The following is an 18,955-nucleotide window of genomic DNA, read 5'->3' as shown; positions in this document are numbered from 1 at the left end:
ACAGAGAAGGTCGAACAATGATTACTTGTCTCTTGAACATGGACGGGTTTCATCCAGTGAAAATTTTGCTTTGATTTGAAATGCTATCTTACAAAGGTTGCGAACTTGCAATCTCGAAGGCCTGCTGCTAGAAGAGCAGCCCCACCTGACCTTGCAATCTGTTAGAAGAAGAAAGTAGTACAAATATATATAGAGGCATCCAGAGACTCGATGAGTAAGATCCATCTTTGCCTATCCTGCCATGTCTCATGTAATCATGGCGCTCAGGCTATTTACGACAGAGTTTACCAGTCGTCAAGTTGTAGTCCCACTTGTGACTTCCGACTCCCGACCGGACATAGAGGCTGGCCGTGGGATCGTACTTGTCTTTGATCTCAAGCAAGCGGTCATAGTTGCCACCATAAAAGTCCTGTTGAAAGTTGCCGTTGAATGGATTGGCCTCGTTGATGTACGCGCCCGTCCCTGGCGCCCACTTCCGCCACACGGCTTCCTTGTTCTCTTCTGCCCAGGCCGCAGCAGTGGCCAAAGCATCTTGTGGTGTAGTGTCCGTCGTGTTGATATACGTCCCAGAGCTGATGAGGTGGATGTAGGCGCTTCTCCAAGCAGGAGTCACAGCGCCTCGCATGCTCGCCTCAACCTGACGGGGTCCCAGTCCGCCCTGAAGCCCATACACCAGTGCAGCAGTACCGCCTCTCACCTGAGACTTGGTGATGTCTTGCAAATGGGCTCGAAGTTCTCCCAGGGGAATCTCAGTCAGCTCGCTGCGGCCGAGCAGGCGGCTTGAGATGAGACTGATCTGCGCCACCGGAGTGGCAGGATCGTTGAGGTCATCGACGAACGAGAGGTACGTGGGAAATACTGTCGGCTCGGCGATTACCACCGAGAGAGTGCCATTCCCACTTTGCAACATGCGTGCTCGAATTGGATTCAGAAGGGAAACGAGATCGGTCGCTGTGGTGTTGTAACCGAAGAAAGTAAAGGTTGCTCCGATCCCCTGAATGACGCCGCTGGAAGACTTTGGCGAAACATTCAATGTTGCTGCGTTGCCAAAGCCTGCTACGCCAGCGTCCATCAGATCTGGGAGGGCACTGGAAAGTAATGCCATGGCGTCCCAGGATGCGGCGGCAGAAGATCCAGTGTCGTTTCCACTCATACTCAGGGACAAAGTTGTCTGGACGACGTTGCTAGGGATGGGGTGTGTGCGAAGGACGAACTCCGTGACGATTCCATAGAGACCCGGCCCGCCGCCTCGGATAGCCCACAGCAAGTCCTGGTTCTGAGACTCGTTCGCCACGAGAATGTCTCCGGCTGTCGTGACCACTGTAGCCTGCAGGACCTGGTCAGCGGCGAGGCCATAGTGGCTCGAAAGAGGACCATGACCACCGCCGCCGATGAAACCGCCGAGACCGACTGTCTTGACCTGGCCGCTGACAAGTATCCTTCCGGTTGCGGCCGTTGCCTCCATAGCGAGCCCCCAGTTGTTTCCGCTTCCAAGAATAGCGACGTTTTCTGTCTTGTTGGTCGACGGTCGTGGCCACTGGCTGTCCAGTTTGATGCTTCGAAGCTGGTGGGTCCAAATCGACAGCGAATACGCGCCGCTAGATCTAAAGGTGTGTTAGTTTTCTCAATGATAAGTAAGTAAGTGCTTTACACACACCTTCCGTTCAGGTCATGCCCGGTTCCTTTGGCAATAATGCGGATGTTTCGCGCGCTAGCCCACCTCACAGCCGTTGCGACCTGTTCGGCAGTCGTAGCATTGAGGATGAACTCGGGCAAGCCTCCAAGTGTACATCCATCGTTCCTGTATGCGTAGTCGCTCGGAGGTACACAGGAGTTATTAGCCCAGAATGGATAGTCGATGGACTCCGGAAGCCCTGCATGGAATGCGGAAGAGGACCAGCCGTCGTCAACAGTGTCGCAGGTCAAAGTGGACGAAAAGGGGTTGCCATCGTAGCAAGAAGACGCCACAGGTCGTGTTTTGGTCAAGGCGCCCCCAACAGACTGGTTCAGGGCAGTCCACTCGCTATCTGACGGCCAGGTTGTGTCGTATGGGGTGGTTTTGCAATGCGAGTAAGCCGAGACGATGCCCGACAGGAGTAAGGTTATGGGCAAGTAGCGAATGAACATGGCGGGCGTTCTTCCTTGAGTTGGTTGTCCCTTTGACTTAGCTGAAATGATGATGGTAGCTCCGCTGCATTAAGTATGTTATCAAGCTTGAGGTTTCTGAGGGACTTCGAGAAGAGCAACAGGCTACCGGTCAAGTCTGGAATATTATTTGATGCCTGAGTGAGCCTGATACACGTATAACCATAATTTGTTGTGTAAGTACGTGAGCTAGAAAATGATTACATGCCCTCGGGGTCCCCGATGACCATCTCCTCTGATCAATGAATAATATTACGCGTCGCCTGTGTATCCATTATGGGCGATTGTATTGACCGCGTATCGGCGTCCACGCGGAGTCAAATTTCATCCCAGAGAGGCCAAATTGAACGTCGGATTGATCGCTCTGGCTCTGCCCCTTTTCAGCCCATGAAGTGGCAGCGTGGCTAAGTGAGTCAATGCGAAGTTAGCCTAGCTAGACAAGATGCCGAACCCGCGTTCCCGCAGGCCCATTTTATGCTCCATCAGGGCAGCCCATCTCGTCCAGAACGTCGAGATTCCCGAAATTATAGATCAATCACGAACATGCGACTGATACTTCCATATCACTCTGATGATCGTAATCCAAAAGCTGCTAAATTTCTGACTAGTTTGTCGCATCTCATCACCAAATTTCTCTTGTAAGGATGGTAAACTGATGAATATTGTGTTTGTTATTTGACAACGTACGATATGATTGCCGCCGGATAGAGACATTCTAACGCTCAATTACCAAAAACACCTCACGATTCTCATATACCAGGGTTCATGGCGGTGCGCGAGGTCTTGGACAAGTCATCAAATAGAATACTAGCAAACGTTAAAAGATATTGTGATGTTCCGATATGATCAACTATAACTACAAAAGGCTTTGCGATGAGGAGATTCAACCAATTTTATTTTAGCTCGCGATCTCAATTTAGGCACGGCTACCATTTCCGTGACCATATAGAGGATAGCTATCGGCCCCATTCGATGCAAACTCTTCGTCATCCTTCAAGTTCCCATGGTCGTCCAGTACCCTGCTGGGATGAAAGACGGAGAAGACCATCGAAACCACGGTCATGAGAAGCGCATCCAGCACGTAAACGTAAATCTCCTTCTGAATCAAGCTGCCGTCGTGGCCTTGCGCATATTCTATCATGCGAAAGATAGAGCGGACCATAATGAGCAAACTCGAAAAGTAAAGTACCCATATGAACTTCTGCCACGGAATTTGTGTATGCATAGATTTCGTCGTCGGTTTCAAGGTGATTCGAATGTGGAAGACGGTCGTGACGATCATGAAGAAGCCGAAGAAGACGACTTGTATACCTAGGCCGAGAAGAATGACGTTGTTGCCCATGTTTTGTGATGACTCGGATTTCGCGGTTGCAAGGAGACCACCACCTAAGATTCGAATTCAGTCCTCCTTCAATGAAAGCCTGAGAATGAAGAGGCTCATGGATGGGTATTGCAATGCAAACATAAGACACGTACCTTCTCCTTGCCCGAAGATGGACAGAATGTCACCCATGAGGAAGAATTTCGTCAGCCATTTGACTCGGATGAGGGAGTACGAGTTTGCGTCGAGGTTGGTGATCAGGCGACCAAGCACCATGTAAATTGAGGCGGCATAGCAAGCCGGGCCTAAAAGGATGAGCATGCTTTGTCCGACATATGGCATCAAAGTCCAGTCGGGGGTTTGCTTCGCTGAATAACTCCTCGCGGCGTATCCTAGCGTTTCGACTAGGTTGAATCATATGTCAGTATTGGTCATATAGAGGGCAGGCCTCCGTCTCCAACAACTACTTACAGAGGCATCCCACGAAGAAAGGAATGAAACACCAAGTTCGCGTCTTGATCAAAAGGATCAAGTGACGAATGGAAAACCCGCCAAAAAGAACTGCAAAAAGAACTGCTGCTGCAAATGAGGGATCGTAGTAGTACAGCTTGAAGCCAGAATCGGCCCTTGGCTGAAGAGTGATGGCCATTGTACAACACGACAGCAAAACAGTATGACTCAAAACCAGTAGAGAAATTCAAAATAGTTTTTTTCTATCAAGTAGAGAGATGACTTCGTGGTTGTCTTTAAAGCACGATGTCTACTTTACTCAGCTCGACTGTCAGTGAGCATCCCAGTAGGTAAATGATTCTTGGTGACTTTCGATGATACTCCATGTTCTCTGTTGTCTAATTGGTTGCGCGGGTGGTTTGCAACTTCGCATATGTAAAGAGCTTTATCCGCGGATACGTGCACGCAAGCGTCTTACTGTGGCATGAATCCGCGGGTAAGGCATCTCAGGCAGACACTCCCTTGCCATATGTTCAAGCCGCATCAATCATTCGACATGGCGCTCCTCTAGCCTTCAAAGCCTCTTGTACGACAAGGAAAGAACGGTTCCGCGTGTCAATGGAGTCTACTATGGTATGGCAGAGTGAATCCGCGGTTAACTGTTTCCATTGATTCGTTGAAAGAACATGATGTCATCATGAGGGATGTGTTCCGGGGCTGATGACTTGGCAAAGATCGCGGGCGATGGTCAACATGATCGTTATTGGGGGTTGCTGAGCGAACGCGCGCGGATAGATGGCCGGTACACTACGTATCCTACTTTGATTCTAGCACATAGTTCTACCATGACAAGGTATCACGGCGGAGTTCCCAATTTGCAAGGATGTATCGTAGCGTCCTCCCCGCGTTCGAGTTGTCTGCAAACTCACCCGAGGGCAGATTGATCATGGTACTTATACCGGCAGATGTCCTGTGTATTAATGAGAAACACTCGTTTACCACTCGGATTTTGACATTCCCTTCATTAGGCAAAGTACCAAACAGAGGTAAATCTTTTCCGCATCATGTTCAGTAAAGGCTTGTTCTTTGCGGTCGGCGCCACGTTCCTTGGACCAAGCTCCAGCCAATCACTACCTGCTGGCCATTCACTCTGTAAGGGCTCTCGATATTAATTACTGTATCGTCGGTTGTTCGACAACTACTGACAGCTTGCGCTGCCCCAGCTTGGGATGAGGCTTCCGTAGCAGCCAAGGACTTTGTGTCCCAATTGACGACTGTCGAAAAGATCGGTCTCGTCACAGGAGGTTACTCGAGTCCTAACCTCCCGTGCGTGGGTACGATTGGATCTATCGAGAGGCTGGGATTCGAGGGAGTGTGCTACTCTGATGGACCTAGCGGGTATTCTCGTTCCGACGGTGTCAGTGTCTTCCCTGCCGGGATCTCGACGGCAGCCACTTGGGACAAAGACATGATGTACCGACGCGCTGTCGCTCTTGGAGAAGAGTTCAGAGCTAAGGGAGCCCACGTTCACTTGGGGTAAGCCTGACTTCTATTCTATCATATGGAGCATTGAGCAGCACTGACTGCCTCCCAGACCGTCTTCGGGACCTCTTGGACGCCACGCAGTAGGAGGCCGTAACTGGGAAGGCTTTGGCCCCGATCCTTACCTGGCTGGAGTTGCCATGAATGCTTCGGTCATCGGTATTCAGTCCGTCGGCGTGCAAGCCTGCTCGAAACATTTCATAGCAAACGAGCAAGAGACCCAACGAACTTCGACTATCAGCGACGACGGCACAACTATTGAGGCAATCTCTTCGGATATCGATGACCGCACTCTGCACGAGCTGTATCTATGGCCCTTTGCCAATGCGGTAAAGGCTGGTACAGCGAGCATCATGTGCTCCTACAACCGGGTCAACGGAAACTACTTCTGCGCAAACCCAGAGACGATTTCCATCCTGAAGGATGAGCTGGCATTCCCGGGCTATGTGGTTTCCGACTGGTACGCTACTCATGAGACGCTGAGTTCCGCCAATTCAGGGCTTGACTTGGAGATGCCGGGTAATGTCAGTGCCGCGGCTGGGGCATCTTACTTTGGCGATTCACTCCTCGACGCAGTCAACAGCGACCTCGTTTCGGCAGACAGGCTTGATGACATGGCGACAAGAGTTCTAACGCCGTATTTCTTGCTGGGACAAGACAAGGACTTTCCTTCCATCGATCCGTCTAGTGGAGCTGCATTTTTGCGCTATCAGTATGGTCGTCAAGTCCAGCTCCCTTCGAGCTACTCGGAAGTCACTGCTCGCGATGTCAGAGGCAATCATGCGGAGCTTATCCGAGAGATTGGTGCTGCAGGAACCGTACTCCTGAAGAACATCAACGGCAACCTGCCGTTGACCGACGAACTCAATATCGGAGTTTTCGGCAATGATGCCCCTTTTCCTACCATAGGCTCGGTCTTCCTTGATATCGGGACCCAGCCGGAAGGATTTGAGATGGGCACTGTCGATATCGGCGGAGGTTCTGGAACTGTTCGGCATACAAACTTGGTCAGCCCTTTCGAAGCTATTCGAAAGCATGTAGAGTCTATCGGTGGGCGAGTGCAGGCACTATTCGACAACGACGAGCTAGCGGATGGCTGCTTCAGAACAATCTACCCCGTCCCGGATGTCTGCCTCCTCTTTCTCAAATCCTACGCTACCGAGGGCCAAGACAGACAGTCTGCCGAGCTACAGTGGTCAGCTACGAAGGCTGTAGAGAACACCGCGGCAATGTGCCCCAACACTGTCGTCATCATCCATGGACCAGGAGTGGTTGTCATCCCGTGGGCGGATAACGAGAACGTAACGGCTATCCTGAACGCTCATTACCCGGGAGAACAGACGGGAAACTCCATTGTTGATGTTCTTTGGGGGATGGTCGAGCCTTCTGGCCGTCTTCCCTATTCCATTCCGAAGAACGAGTCGGACTACGGTCCATCGATTGTCAATTTGACAGAACCTATCACCGACCCAGATGCCTGGCACTCCACTTTTGAAGAAGGCCAAATGATTGACTACCGGCACTTGGACGCGAACGACATCGAGCCTCAGTATGAATTTGGCTTTGGACTGTCTTATACGGAATTTGAGATGGAAGCCGCTCTGGAGATTAAGGTCGATGCGAACGTTTCCTCCATCGCGGATGAAGCGAATGGCGTCGAGCCAGGCGGACTGAGCGACCTGTGGAAGGTGGTAGCCTCAACCTCGATCCAGGTCACCAACTCAGGGGGTCTTGCAGGTTCAGCCGTGCCCCAACTCTACGTCTCTTTTCCGATCTCCACAACACCCGAGGGGACGCCAGTCAAGGTTCTGAGAGGTTTCGAAAAGGTGCATATTGAGGTCGGTGAAACCAAGTCTGTGGCTTTTCAGCTCATGAGAAGGGATTTGAGTTTCTGGGATACGAAGAAGAAGCAGTGGACTATTCCAAGTGGTACTTTCCGCTTCATGGCAGGATTCAGCTCGAAGGATATCAGAGCTCAGGCCGAGACCCAGGTGATTTCTTAGGTGAAGAGGGCGTACTGGGCGCTTTCAGGCAGGGTTTGTCACCTTTGAGGTTTTCCTTGCAAATATTTGATCCCCAGTGTATGATACGTGTAGATAATTGAACATAATGTTTTAATCATCGATGAGTGGTTAGGGGTAAGCTACAGCCTGCAGGTTACTACTTTATCAACTGCGATCTTCTACTGGGGAACGGCTGTAACCTGATCGGAGGCGCGAGTCCCGTCCACGCCTTCAATCCTAAGGCCTTTGTTCTCATCGTCTCATGGATGACTCCCTAGTTGCAAAGTAGTGGGAAGTGGATAAAAATATCGATCGGCTCCGACGGCAACGGGGTTTATAGAAAAAGCCCGACACTCCAAACACCGCTAGAGCTTTCGGAAAGGTATCTCATACAAATGAACCTTCAACTCTTGAGGAAAGTAGCTCGGAGCTCCCGTCGATCCAAGTCAGTCAATGGAAAGAATAGTGCGTGATGATCTTTGACTTCAAGGTGCACACAAGACTGGGGAGCCAAGTGAGTATAGGAACGCATTGCTTCCGCACTAGAAGCGCATCACTGCACGGGAAGCGGGGCGCCGTTCGTAATACGCGTGTAAGGCAAAATTTGAAAAGACACTTATCAAGCCAAGCCCCAACGCGCGAAACAAAGCCTCAGCCCCTGAATAAGCTTCTGGATCCGTAGAGAATCTAGAGATTAAATACAGCCTAGCACATGTTCAAAGACCGTTTCCGCGTGTTCTTTCTTTGAATATCCTCTCATAACAACCCGCGTATCTAATGTTCTCTCACATCGTCTTCCGCGGTTCACATATTGTTGTCCTCAAATCATGTCAAAACAACTTCTCGACCGGCTCGCAGGCCGCCGAACACACCGCAAGTCGAGGAACGGCTGCAGCGGCTGTAAGAAACGCCACATCAAATGTGACGAGACTCGACCGGAATGCCGGAACTGCATCATGGCGGAGCGAGTATGCTCCTACTTGAAAACGGAGCCTAACGACGGCTCCTCAGCCGGATCCTCTACAGCAGCCATAATCTGCACTGGCATTGCGCCACCCAGAGAAATCAGCGCTGACCGGTGTTTGGCTATCCCCAAAGACCCTGGAGAGGTGTACTCATGTACCGGGCAGACTTTCACAGCGAGCCACATGGCTTTCCTTCACTATGCCCAGTCAAACATGTCAGAGTTCATGGCTCTGACCGGCAACATACGGCCTCTCATCGACACTGCGATCGAACACTCCCTGACGGCCCCGTATCTTCTGGACCAACTCCTCGGACTATCATCACTTCATCTGTCAACGCAGAATGGGCCCAAGGCGTCCATGTACTTTCACCAAGCCACAGAGTTACAGACAAGAGCTTTGGGTTTCTTCAACCAGACAAAAGAGCACATATCGGACACGACATACATCCCGACTTTCGTATTTGCGTCACTTTTGGGCATACATGTTCTTTACGAAACGCTTCAGTGGCATTGCGGCTCTCTCGCAGACTTCATCGATGCTTTTGTCAATTACTCGCGTCTCCATCGAGGGGTGCGATCCATCACCGGGAAATACTGGGATGAGATACTGCAATCTGACCTGAAGCCTCTCTTGTTCATCGTGGACGTCATGAATAAGGAGCCAGTCCAGACTCCAGGTCCGGAAACGAAGCAGCTGAAAGAATTCTTGGAAAGTATACCAACAGATTCTGCGTCGACAAATGTTTGCATCACGGCACTAGAAAAGCTTCAATGGGTCATCGACCTAACTGGAGGGCAGCCGTCAAAGTTTGAAGTCGGTGTTCACGCGGTTATGGCCTGGCCCCTATGCATCCCGGACGAGTACATCGAAGCACTGCACCAGCATCAACCGGAGGCTTTCGTCGTTCTGGCATATTACGCTGCGATGCTACATAGGTACCGGCGGTTCTGGGCATTCGGTGGTTCTGGCGCACCCATTGTCCATTTGATATCGAATAGTGTCGGGTCCTTCTGGCAAGATGTCCTGGCTTGGCCGTTACAGGTTCTAATTGAAAGTTGAACCCTTGACTGCATGTTTATCGATCCCTTCTATCCAAGACACGATACTCTTGAGAAATGCTCCCTCTCCCACATGTCAATCACCGCCGGCAAGCCGTGATGATCATCATAATGCAACCTGTTAATGAATTCAAGGCAAGTCAGCAACGGACCCCAGGCTATTCGCCCGTCATACCATCCCACCGGGCCGACCACCCGGCGTAAGTTCCGTTCCCGACTCAGGACTCCGCCTCAGACAGCTGATACGAGTCGCTCTCCTGTGAAGAGGCATAGACCCATGATCATCCGGGCTGCGTAAGCCATGCGATCCTGTTATGTGACTTTTTCGGTGTACACTTTGCAGTCCGAAGTGGAAGTCGGAGTTGTGATGCAGCGAGGCTTCCATGTAGTAACTGATAACATTGATCGTGATGTTGTCCCTTGACTTCCTGCTTGGCCTCAGTATTGGTCGGCATCAGCTATGTAGTATTCCTTGCATTCCTCAAGTCTCTTTGTAGGTAGCTACATGCAACAACACCTTAAGTGAAGCATAAGATCGACGTGTCGGTCGATCATGTTCATCCTGTCGATTGGTCCCATCTCACCTGTAGGAGAGTTATCGAGACGGAATCAACCGTCTCGAAGAACTCTGAGCGAAGTCAGTTCGATGCTTCTAGATTCGTCTGAAGTGAACATGGAACCACTGCTCTCCCCTTACGAGCAGCTCGCATCTCACTTGAGATCAATAAGGTTCACGACGAATATCCCCTAGCCATGACTCGGTGATTCCAGAGAGGGTTGCCATTTTCAAGTGCGGCATTATTCCAAGGGAACAAAGTCTATAGCAAGGTTATCTGTCTAAGAACTGAAAATATGGTCTTCATGGGATGAACAAAATCTAATCAATTATGTAGAAATTAATTACTTCCAACTTAGTTCAAGTCTTAGCCCAGGCTGTACGACATCAAGTCTTCCTTCCCAAGGAATGTCAAGTTAATCTAGTATTATTCGGTTCTAGAGTAATCAATTAGTCCACCAATCTCACAGTTGAAAACAGTCGGGGAAGCCATGCGTGTCTCCAGCCAGCAACTGAGTCAAGTCACGTCACTCAAGCACATTAGCACACAATTAGGAGACCCGCAGAGCCCGTTTCTAGAACATCTCTCGTCCACGCGCTTGGATCAAAGATCCCCCAAACCCAGGCGCGAAGCTTAAATATTGGGGATCTCAAAAGGGGGACGATCCTCACCCTTTTCACCCTTTTGGGCCCAAAACGCGGGCAGCGAAAGCTTAGCACGCCCGCATTGGGAAATTCTGGTCCCTCGACCCAAACGACCGGGACCACCATACGAACAACCACCAAAGGGGGAGTCATGTTTCTAAGAGGTGGAACACGCTATCGTCAGCTTCACATTGCGCGAATATGCTGACGAGGCTGTTTCATGTATCCTGAGCACTGTCGTCGGCGGTGCCGTTTTACACAGAAACAGTAGAAACATGCGTAGAAACGAGCTAAACCAACAGCTGATCTATTGCTCGAGATCGTGAGAGCGAGAAGACTACTTAAGCACCACAAGAGTCCAGGTATGAGGTGCTCTTTTCTTCATCAATCGCATCAATCATTGTATACAGTCCTGGTAGACTAAAGCCACTCACTCACTCACTGATCACCACTCTCGCTCTAAAAATCAACCTATTTTCAAGAACACCTCCCACATCCTTCATCATGAAGTTCACAACCACCCTCGCAGCCATCGCCGCAATCGCTCTCTCAGTGTAAGTCCCCTCTCTCTCTCCTGCCCAACATCAACCCATCACTAACATCCCTCCCCCCAACAGCAACGCAGCAGACCGCGTCCAATGCGCCGGCACAATCGACACGGCACCCAACAAAGGCCGCTACGAGCCCTCCGGCTCCCTGACCGCCAACCTCACCCAGGTCGCCTGCAAGAGCGGCACCATTGACGGCGCGCTCAAGGGCAACCAAAAATGCTGCATCTCCAACGATAAAGGCGCCTTCGGGTCGGCGTGTGGCAAGGCCGCCTTCCCGCCCCAGTTCAAGACTGGGTTCAAGGCTACGTTCCAGCCTTGCTGAGCGATGTTGTCTAGTCGTTTTTGGGGTTGCGTGGGAGGTTGGTATTGGGAAGGAATTTTGTGTTTTATGATAGCGTAGCGAATTATGTATTCAAGAGTTGGATAAGGAATAAGAAACCAGCAAGGTGTTGCTTTCATTGCAGCTTGCAACTCCGCGGATGCTCGAGATGGGTGCTTGCCTTTGATATTGGATATCGACAACTATTCGTACTTTCTCCACGAGGCACACGTCTACATGGTACATGAAAGGCCATGGTTTCTGCGATTCGTGGGGTCGGAAAGTCTCAGGCCATACCGTACGCCCATAATTTCGACCAGCACGCTGTGGACGGCATCACGCCAACAGCCAACTCGTGAGCGGAGGTGATTGGATCGAGAATACTAGCACCGCCAAAGGCACATCTTGTTGCCCCTGACGCGCAAAACCTCGCCCACCGAGTATTTAGGTACTAGGTAGGTGGAAGGATACAAGCAAGCAAGCGCCTTCACATTAGAAACTAAATCAAGGTGGGCTTCGTCTCTCATCTCATTCCTTTTGATTGTATTTTTTCCCTATCCCATTTTGATGGGTTCGTCCTCAAGCATGACCCTGCCGGTATATCTAGATCCTGCACCAACCTGCTTTTCCGTCGCATATCCAGTTGAAAAGCGGAATAAGATGGCATGGCGCGAACCTCAATATCAACTCGGTATCTTCATCCATACAATCCCCCATCCGTCCACCCTTTTTTACAAGATACCGGATCTCCTGCGCAGGGAAAGCTGATAGACCACGTATCCAACCTCGTTCGATGTCCTACCCCGGTATTTTACTACATGAAAATTACCAGAAAGGCCCTCCGACTATGTCAACCATCAAGTCGATCGACGATGACATGATCAATAAGGCTGTGCTGGGAACACTAGCCTCAACCGCCGAACACTGCTTCAGCATACCTGAGAAGTGGCAGTGCCGCGGTAGGGACTAGTGAAGCGAATTGCCAATGTGCCACTCAAGCCGGAGGAGGTTGACTGGGAACCAACATTTGGCTTTCAAGTTCGAGTTGGCACATCGCATCCGCAAAAGAAGTGGAAAGAAAAGAACAAACGCCGCCCCAACCCAGTCCAATCCAAGATCACACAACTCCGGTTCAACAGGCTTCTTCCTGCAATGAAGATCCCCTGAGACGTGACTGGCACCAAGTCTCCGAGAGACTTGCTCGATGCAGACTGACCAGCCTGGGTGCGAAGTTGATGACCTTTCGTGTTCATTCGGTGTAGCTTGGGGAACAAGCAAACTTTTTGATGTACAGTATTCATCGCTGCGTCATATTCTGATGAAAGAATGATCGGATCGCTTGGCAGCGTCAACGTAAACAATGGCGGCGTTGTAGTATGCCGTGCTTTGAAATATGCTTCCCAGCCGGGAACACGTCGTAACGTCATTTAGAAACTTTTTTGGCTTTTCCCACAAAAGTGTCGGATATCTTGGTTGTCGGCTCCATGTATCGGGACTTTTCTCGTTCCTCGGCCTCCAGCCCCTTTTTTGCGTCCCGTCGATATCTGCAACCTCGTCCATCAGTGTGCCCTCTAGCAACTGGACGTGGTCGCCGGCAACCTCCAGCTTATCTCTCTCTTCTCCAATGAGAGCAGTCGAACGTTATTGGCATCCCACAAAACCTCGTACATCAACACCCTAGTCGCAAGGGATGACAGACTTCTCGGCCCTGGCTCGCATGTGAGTAGCGTGAGTCTCGAGGCATCGGGCCATCAAGTGAGTGACTGGCCAGACAGCGGCTTTATCGAGCATGTAGGCCGTGACTCTGAGAATTTTGGCGGCGTGGCCTGCGTGATCGTCCATTTGCATCCTTGTATCGACGCCCGCGATGTTTCCTTGTACAAGCTCAAAATTCATCTTCATCTCGGCAGAGGCCAACACCTCCTGGACCTTGCCGAGCAATTTAACATCTTCCTCCTCCAGCAGCATAATTGCAGGGACTTGCGATAGGTCGACATCATCCTGACCGAGAACTCCCAGGTAACGGCCTACTCGATCTTGCAAAGTTGCAACCCATTCAGCCAGTACTTGAGCACAATCAAATGCGCACATGGCTGACTGTAGAGGCAACTCTCTGCTGGAGAAATCAGCAAATGTGACACCTAGCTTGTCGGACATGGCGAGCGAGTCTGCTGCGTAAAAAGCGGCCTTGCGAAGATGCTTCTCTCTACGAGAAGTGGACCGGTTTGGGGCAGCCTGGGCCTGCTGGAATTTGACGGCAGAAAACTCTGGAGATGACGATGACTGGGTCGCCGGGGACTCGACGAATACAGAGCTTGAGACCGAATTATCAGAATGATCTGTGCCTGTCGATTCCGGGTTGGAGGCGGGTGAATGCTCGGCGTGCTGGACAATCTCGCTGCCCCGGGACAGCTCGTCAGCCATGGCATCCCAATCACGTTGCCAAAACTTCTCCTTCGACCGAGCGAGGTTTACGAAAAGTCGTACGTAGGCCAAGTCGAGAAGCGGAATGGCATCGGCAGACAGCGGTCCAAGCCCGAAAGGGTTCGGTCTCTCGAGGCTATGGTTCGGATTGCTTGCCCAGGCTGCCTGCCAGGCCTTCAGGGCTGGCTCAATGTGGCGATGCATCTTTTCGGTTTCCTCGTTGGTCCATACCTTGTTGTGATGGCGCTGACGGGTCTCCCAGATGTAGTTGTGAAGTGCGTTGATCAAGATGAGACAGCCAAACGTCGATGGCTTGAGATCGCTCTTAAAGTCGTTCATGCCACCTTGCCCGATTACTTGTTGGCCATTCTGGAAGGCAAGCTGCTTCTGTTGCTTCTCGTTAGACCTGAGGAGGTCGCCCAAGGCTTCGTGGAATGTCATCCGGTTGTGGTTTGCGGCGCGGATACCGCCCTTGGCCGCGAAGGCCGTGGCACTCTCGGCAGCGAAGAAGTCCTCATCACAAGGCAGGTCGAGCAGGATCTCCGAGTTGGTCAAAGCCGGAGTGTGGTTGTATGCGGCAACCAAAAGGCTTGAGAGGATGAAGACGACGTAGAGGGTACGCTTGCGTTCCTCCATCACCTTCCATTGGAGCCACTCCGCATGCTCCTCGGAGTCCGACCGAAGGCCGCTCCACGTATCGTCATGCATGTGGGTATCATGAGCTTCTGTGGATTCCACGCGAATGGGGCGGAGCAAGTCGGCAGCTTGGGCCAAGCTGACAAGAGCAGCACAGTGAGTGGAGGCGATATCGCTGGCCGTCTTGTCCCCGCAGTTGTGGCCGTAGACGACATTCAGGAGCATGGCTTGCACCAACCATACCGGGGTGTGAACAGATGATTCCTGGTTGTGAGACGTCGGGTCAGATGCTGGAGCTCTCCGTAAGTCGGCCTTTCTCACGTCGGCTTTCCGCCTTTCCTCAAGGTACAGTTGAATCATTTTCTTGGCCATCTCGAAAAGTTCTCGAGACTGGACGTGGTCCATTTCGTACAAGGCGCCAATGGCAGACATGGAAAGAATGAGACACCCGCTCCCACCAACGGTGTTGGATCGGTTGGCAGCGGTGGGTGGCATCTCAAAAGTCAAAGTGGGAATGTGCAAAAACGGCAGATGAGGGTGGAAGTAACGAAGGTAAGCGCCAACATATCGTTGTAAGTCTTGAGTGCTAGGTAAATTCTTTACATGGTCTGGAACACTGTTGGCTGTGTTCTGAAAGCCCGGCGACATTGGCGAGCTTGGAGTCGCAAATGAGTATCTCCGTCCACCAAAGGGAGAGCATTGCGAAAGAGCACCAACGATGGCACCTCGGGTCGTTTCCGTAATGGTGGAGACGGGCGACACACCGTGGTTACCGCCATTCAAGGACGAGGGGGTCTCTGGCCCTCCGTTGAAGTTGAGCGCTTGGTTGAGGTTTTGCGTGTTGAGTCCGGAAACCATCGACGGACTGAGGGAGCTAAGAGAGGGAGGCGGCGTCGAGAAATAGGCATCGTTCATTTTCTGCGCAGCAGGTTGTGGTGAGACGGGTGCTCCGTTTAAGAGATCTGGGAAGACCGAACCATTTAGATCCATGGCAAACGGGTTCGGGACCTGAGGAGGACCCATAACGGCCGGTTGCCACATTGAACTTGTTCCTGCCGGAGCAGGATGATGATTGGAGCCGTCCACCATTACATCGCTAATGCCACTTTGGCTGGTGGTGCTAATTGCCGAGGGACTCGACCCGTCTACAGCGTTATCGGCGCCCTGAAAAGACATCTGGTGCTCGAAGCCGGTCAGCCAGTCAAAGCTGTCGTCCAATTGCGTCGCCGACATATCGCCGGCCAGGCCGTGGGGAAACGGCGAAGCTTGGTCCATGGCCATGGATTGCGGCGAATCATTGTAGTGGAGCGCGTTAGGGTTGATGGTGGAGCCCGGGCCGAACAGCAGACCCTCGAAGTCAAAGTCGGGATTGAATACGGCCATGGGAGGCGCGGTCCGCAAGCCGCTAAAGTCCATATTGTTGATGCCGTGCGTCTCGAGCTTTGGCAAGCCGTGAGACATGCCTCTGTGACCCATCGCAGCCGACATGCCGGCAAAGTCCATGTTATGCACGGGCAACCCCGCGAGGCTGGGGTGACGGCTGTGTGTGCCAGGAGGCATGCCTCGAGCTACCTGTGCGTTGGCCGCAGCAATCATCTGCATAGCGTTGCCGTCGACATGGCTGATGGTGTTTGCCCTGGGTCGCATCGAGGCAGCAGCGGCATTTGCGGCGGCGGCAGCATTGGGACCAGCGACACTATTCTTACGTGCGCGGGCTCCAGGTGCAGCACTGCTAGCGCTCTCACGACGATTGCGAGGACGTGACGAGGGTGTGGTGGTCTGATGAAGCTTCTGCTGGTGTCTCAGCAGCAGATCGCGACGGGCAAAGCATCTTGTGCACTCGGGACACTCGAAGGGCTTTTCCTTTGTGTGGGAACGCTCGTGACGTTTCAGATGCTCCAATCGGGCAAAAGAGCGCTGACAAGTCGCGCACACATGGGGGCGGGGTTTATCGGTCTTGGGAGGAGGGAAATTGGCAGGTGTCTTCGTGTTGACAGTAATGGTAGAAGCTACTAAATTGATTGCGAGGACATTGTCAGCTACGATCAGGATCATTCAAACAAATTGGAAGGGTCGATTGCATTGCATTGCATTCCTCGGAAAGCCATGGGCGGTGGACGGGTGGTGGTGGGATTGAATTGAATAGCGGGACAAGCGGGTGGGAACAGGAGGGGCAGTTTTTGGAGGGGTGAGCAAGGTGAGGTGCGACTCATACCACTGTCTTCGGTGGTTGCGGCGGCAGCGGCAGCGGTGTTGGCGGCAGCTGGGGCCGGAGCTGAAGCGGGCGTAGTCATGCTGGAGTTCTTTTCGACCTTGACCTCGCTATCGTTCATGGCCATACTTTTGGGGTTCGTAATCGTCGTTCGTCGTGATCGTAAAGGCAAGGAGGTGGAGGGGGAGTTTGGTTGGGTTGAAGAAGGGTCGGGTTGCTTTTTGGGGGGGTGCTTGGACGCAGCTCGGCGGTCGGGAGAGTGCGTGATAGCAACAAGCGAGGGAAAGAGGTGGGTTTAGATAAGAAGAAAGTGTACGAGAGGAAGTGAAAGAGAGAAAGATTGATTGTGTGCGTTCGAGTTATTGGATGTTTGTGGTGTGCGTGGTGTGTGTGTGAGAGAGAGACTTGGGTTGAGGAAGAGGGATGGCGGGGTGGATTGGAGACGGGGGGTGATGGAAAGTGCCCAGGTTGTTTCGGGGTGCGGCGTTTAGTTGGAGGGAGAGGAAGACAAGAGGGAGAAGTCGCTGTTGGAAGCCGAAGTTGGCATGCTAAGTCCAACCCAGAGTATCCGCAGAGGAAGAGAGTAGGTAGGTAAAAAGAGTAAGAGTCGGAGAGCAGGTAGGTAGTTGGCAAGGAAGAAGAGGAAGAGAGAGAGAGGAAACAGGCCAGCAAATGGTTCCCTCGGTCTTGTCTTGCTAGTGTCCTTTGTTAGGTGCTCTCGTGTCTTGGTTCCTCGTACGGATGGAGGAGAGAGCTATTGAAGCTTTCGTTGAACGAACAATTCCCACCGGTCGAAGCAGTTGCTTGGAGAAAGAAAGGAAGAAGGGGAAGGGAAGAGGAAGCAAGTGGTCAATGGTGGGAAGGGGGAGTTGAGGTACTTGTTAGGGAAACGCTCGTTGCAGCCCAGCCCAGCCTGATGTGCATCTGTGGGCAAAATGAGAAGAGTGGAAGGAGCGAGGACCACGGGAGTTGGTGTGGACTGCCTGCCACCAAAAAGCAGAGAGCAGCGGGAGAGAGAGAGAGAGAGAGAGAGAGAAAGAGCAAGAGAGATGCCCGTCAAGTCAAGCAAGAGCGAGTGTGTGTGTGTGTGCGTTGTGGGTGTGTGGGCGGGTACCTAGTGCGAGGTACTGTACCTTTGGCGATGGGACGTGAAGGGTAAGGTAGGTACCTTACCATCGAACGTCAGGCAAAGTACCTCGGTCAGTCTGGAGATACTGTGTGTGTTGACCGGGGATAGGACTGGTACAAGGTCGCAGATGCCCCACAAAACGCGAAAGCAGGGTCCGTCGGTGGGATGGGAGATTTGATGGATGGGAAAGAGAGCGACCGCCGCAGTCACGACTCACCATACCTTAGCACCTTAGCACCTTAGGTCCCTAAGTCCCGTCGCAGCCTTCCCCATTACTCAAGGTACTTTTAGTATGGAGTCCAAGGCACCTATCCCAAAGAATCTTCCTTTCTCATGCGCTGGCTCAATACAATCACCTGCGAATTACAATTTGAGAAAGGTCGCTTCAGTACCTACCTACTCTTCTCATGAACATAAGAAGACATGTGGCATAATTCCGCACAGCTAAAAGTATATGGTTCTAGTATTCCACGCAGCTGTGGGCACCTGCTTCTTCATTACCTTTCACTAAGGTAAGGTGCCTTACCTTCCTTACGGGTTAAGGTACCTTACCTTGCTCCGATACGTACCCGAACTTTCCTCGATCCAATAAATCCCTGGTACGTACACAGTAGCCCGAGATGGCAAGGTCAATTTTACATGGCAAACATGGCCCGGACACAGTGCGGCGGCATCACTTGACCGAATGGGAACAAAGTACCTCCAGGGGTCGTCGTCCCTCTCTCTCTCTCTTTCTCTTTCTCTTTCTCTCTTGGCTGGCTTGAGGTGGTCCACCATTCCTTCCTGTTTCCTTTCTCTCCTCCTTGCCCTTCATCCAATGGCTACCTTAATTAGGTACATGCCTCTCGAGAGCTCCAGTCCGTCACCAATCACTGCAGCCTCTTGAACATCCCCGTCCGGGCTGTAGTGGGGGACGGGGGGGCATCACCTTGCCTTCTTCCATGGAGACTCCAAGAGGCTCCATGAAACTTGCTGGACTAACGGATACTGATTTCC

The 18,955-nt window shown here is 51.9% G+C and overlaps 5 protein-coding genes across 5 annotated transcripts; 2 read left to right on the top strand and 3 right to left on the bottom strand.

Moving 5' to 3' along the window:
• Positions 1-268: 268 nt before the first annotated feature.
• Positions 269-2,127, bottom strand: HER10_EVM0013259 (FAD-dependent monooxygenase; the record flags this gene model as incomplete). Its single annotated transcript, XM_035482623.1, has 2 exons — positions 269-1,604; positions 1,658-2,127. The coding sequence occupies 2 exons, from the start codon at positions 2,125-2,127 to the stop codon at positions 269-271; spliced, it is 1,806 nt and encodes a 601-aa protein (XP_035328688.1).
• Positions 2,128-3,061: 934 nt separating this feature from the next.
• HER10_EVM0012377 (uncharacterized protein) lies at positions 3,062-4,115 on the bottom strand (the record flags this gene model as incomplete). The annotated part of the gene is made up of 3 exons (XM_035481773.1): positions 3,062-3,531; positions 3,622-3,870; positions 3,938-4,115. 3 exons carry the CDS (start codon positions 4,113-4,115, stop codon positions 3,062-3,064), a joined length of 897 nt encoding a protein of 298 aa, XP_035328600.1.
• A 1,957-nt stretch (positions 4,116-6,072) lies between these two features.
• HER10_EVM0003262 (uncharacterized protein) lies at positions 6,073-7,461 on the top strand (the record flags this gene model as incomplete). Its single annotated transcript, XM_035472945.1, has 1 exon — positions 6,073-7,461. One exon carries the CDS (start codon positions 6,073-6,075, stop codon positions 7,459-7,461), a length of 1,389 nt encoding a protein of 462 aa, XP_035327780.1.
• An 827-nt stretch (positions 7,462-8,288) lies between these two features.
• On the top strand, positions 8,289-9,488 carry HER10_EVM0004085 (Upc2 protein; the record flags this gene model as incomplete). Its single annotated transcript, XM_035473740.1, has 1 exon — positions 8,289-9,488. One exon carries the CDS (start codon positions 8,289-8,291, stop codon positions 9,486-9,488), a length of 1,200 nt encoding a protein of 399 aa, XP_035327861.1.
• Positions 9,489-11,835: 2,347 nt separating this feature from the next.
• On the bottom strand, positions 11,836-17,862 carry HER10_EVM0012743 (uncharacterized protein). The gene is made up of 2 exons (XM_035482129.1): positions 16,834-17,862; positions 11,836-16,630 (listed from the first exon to the last, which is right to left on the bottom strand). Exons 1-2 carry the CDS (start codon positions 16,955-16,957, stop codon positions 13,236-13,238), a joined length of 3,519 nt encoding a protein of 1,172 aa, XP_035328637.1. The 5' UTR covers positions 16,958-17,862; the 3' UTR covers positions 11,836-13,235.
• Between the last annotated feature and the right edge of the window lie 1,093 nt (positions 17,863-18,955).

The sequence above is a fragment of the Colletotrichum scovillei genome (genome assembly GCF_011075155.1).
Source record: "Colletotrichum scovillei strain TJNH1 chromosome Unknown Contig00010, whole genome shotgun sequence".
Classification (NCBI taxonomy): domain Eukaryota; kingdom Fungi; phylum Ascomycota; class Sordariomycetes; order Glomerellales; family Glomerellaceae; genus Colletotrichum; species Colletotrichum scovillei.
Note: the sequence above shows the minus strand (reverse complement) of the source record. Positions and strands in the feature narration are given on the sequence as shown.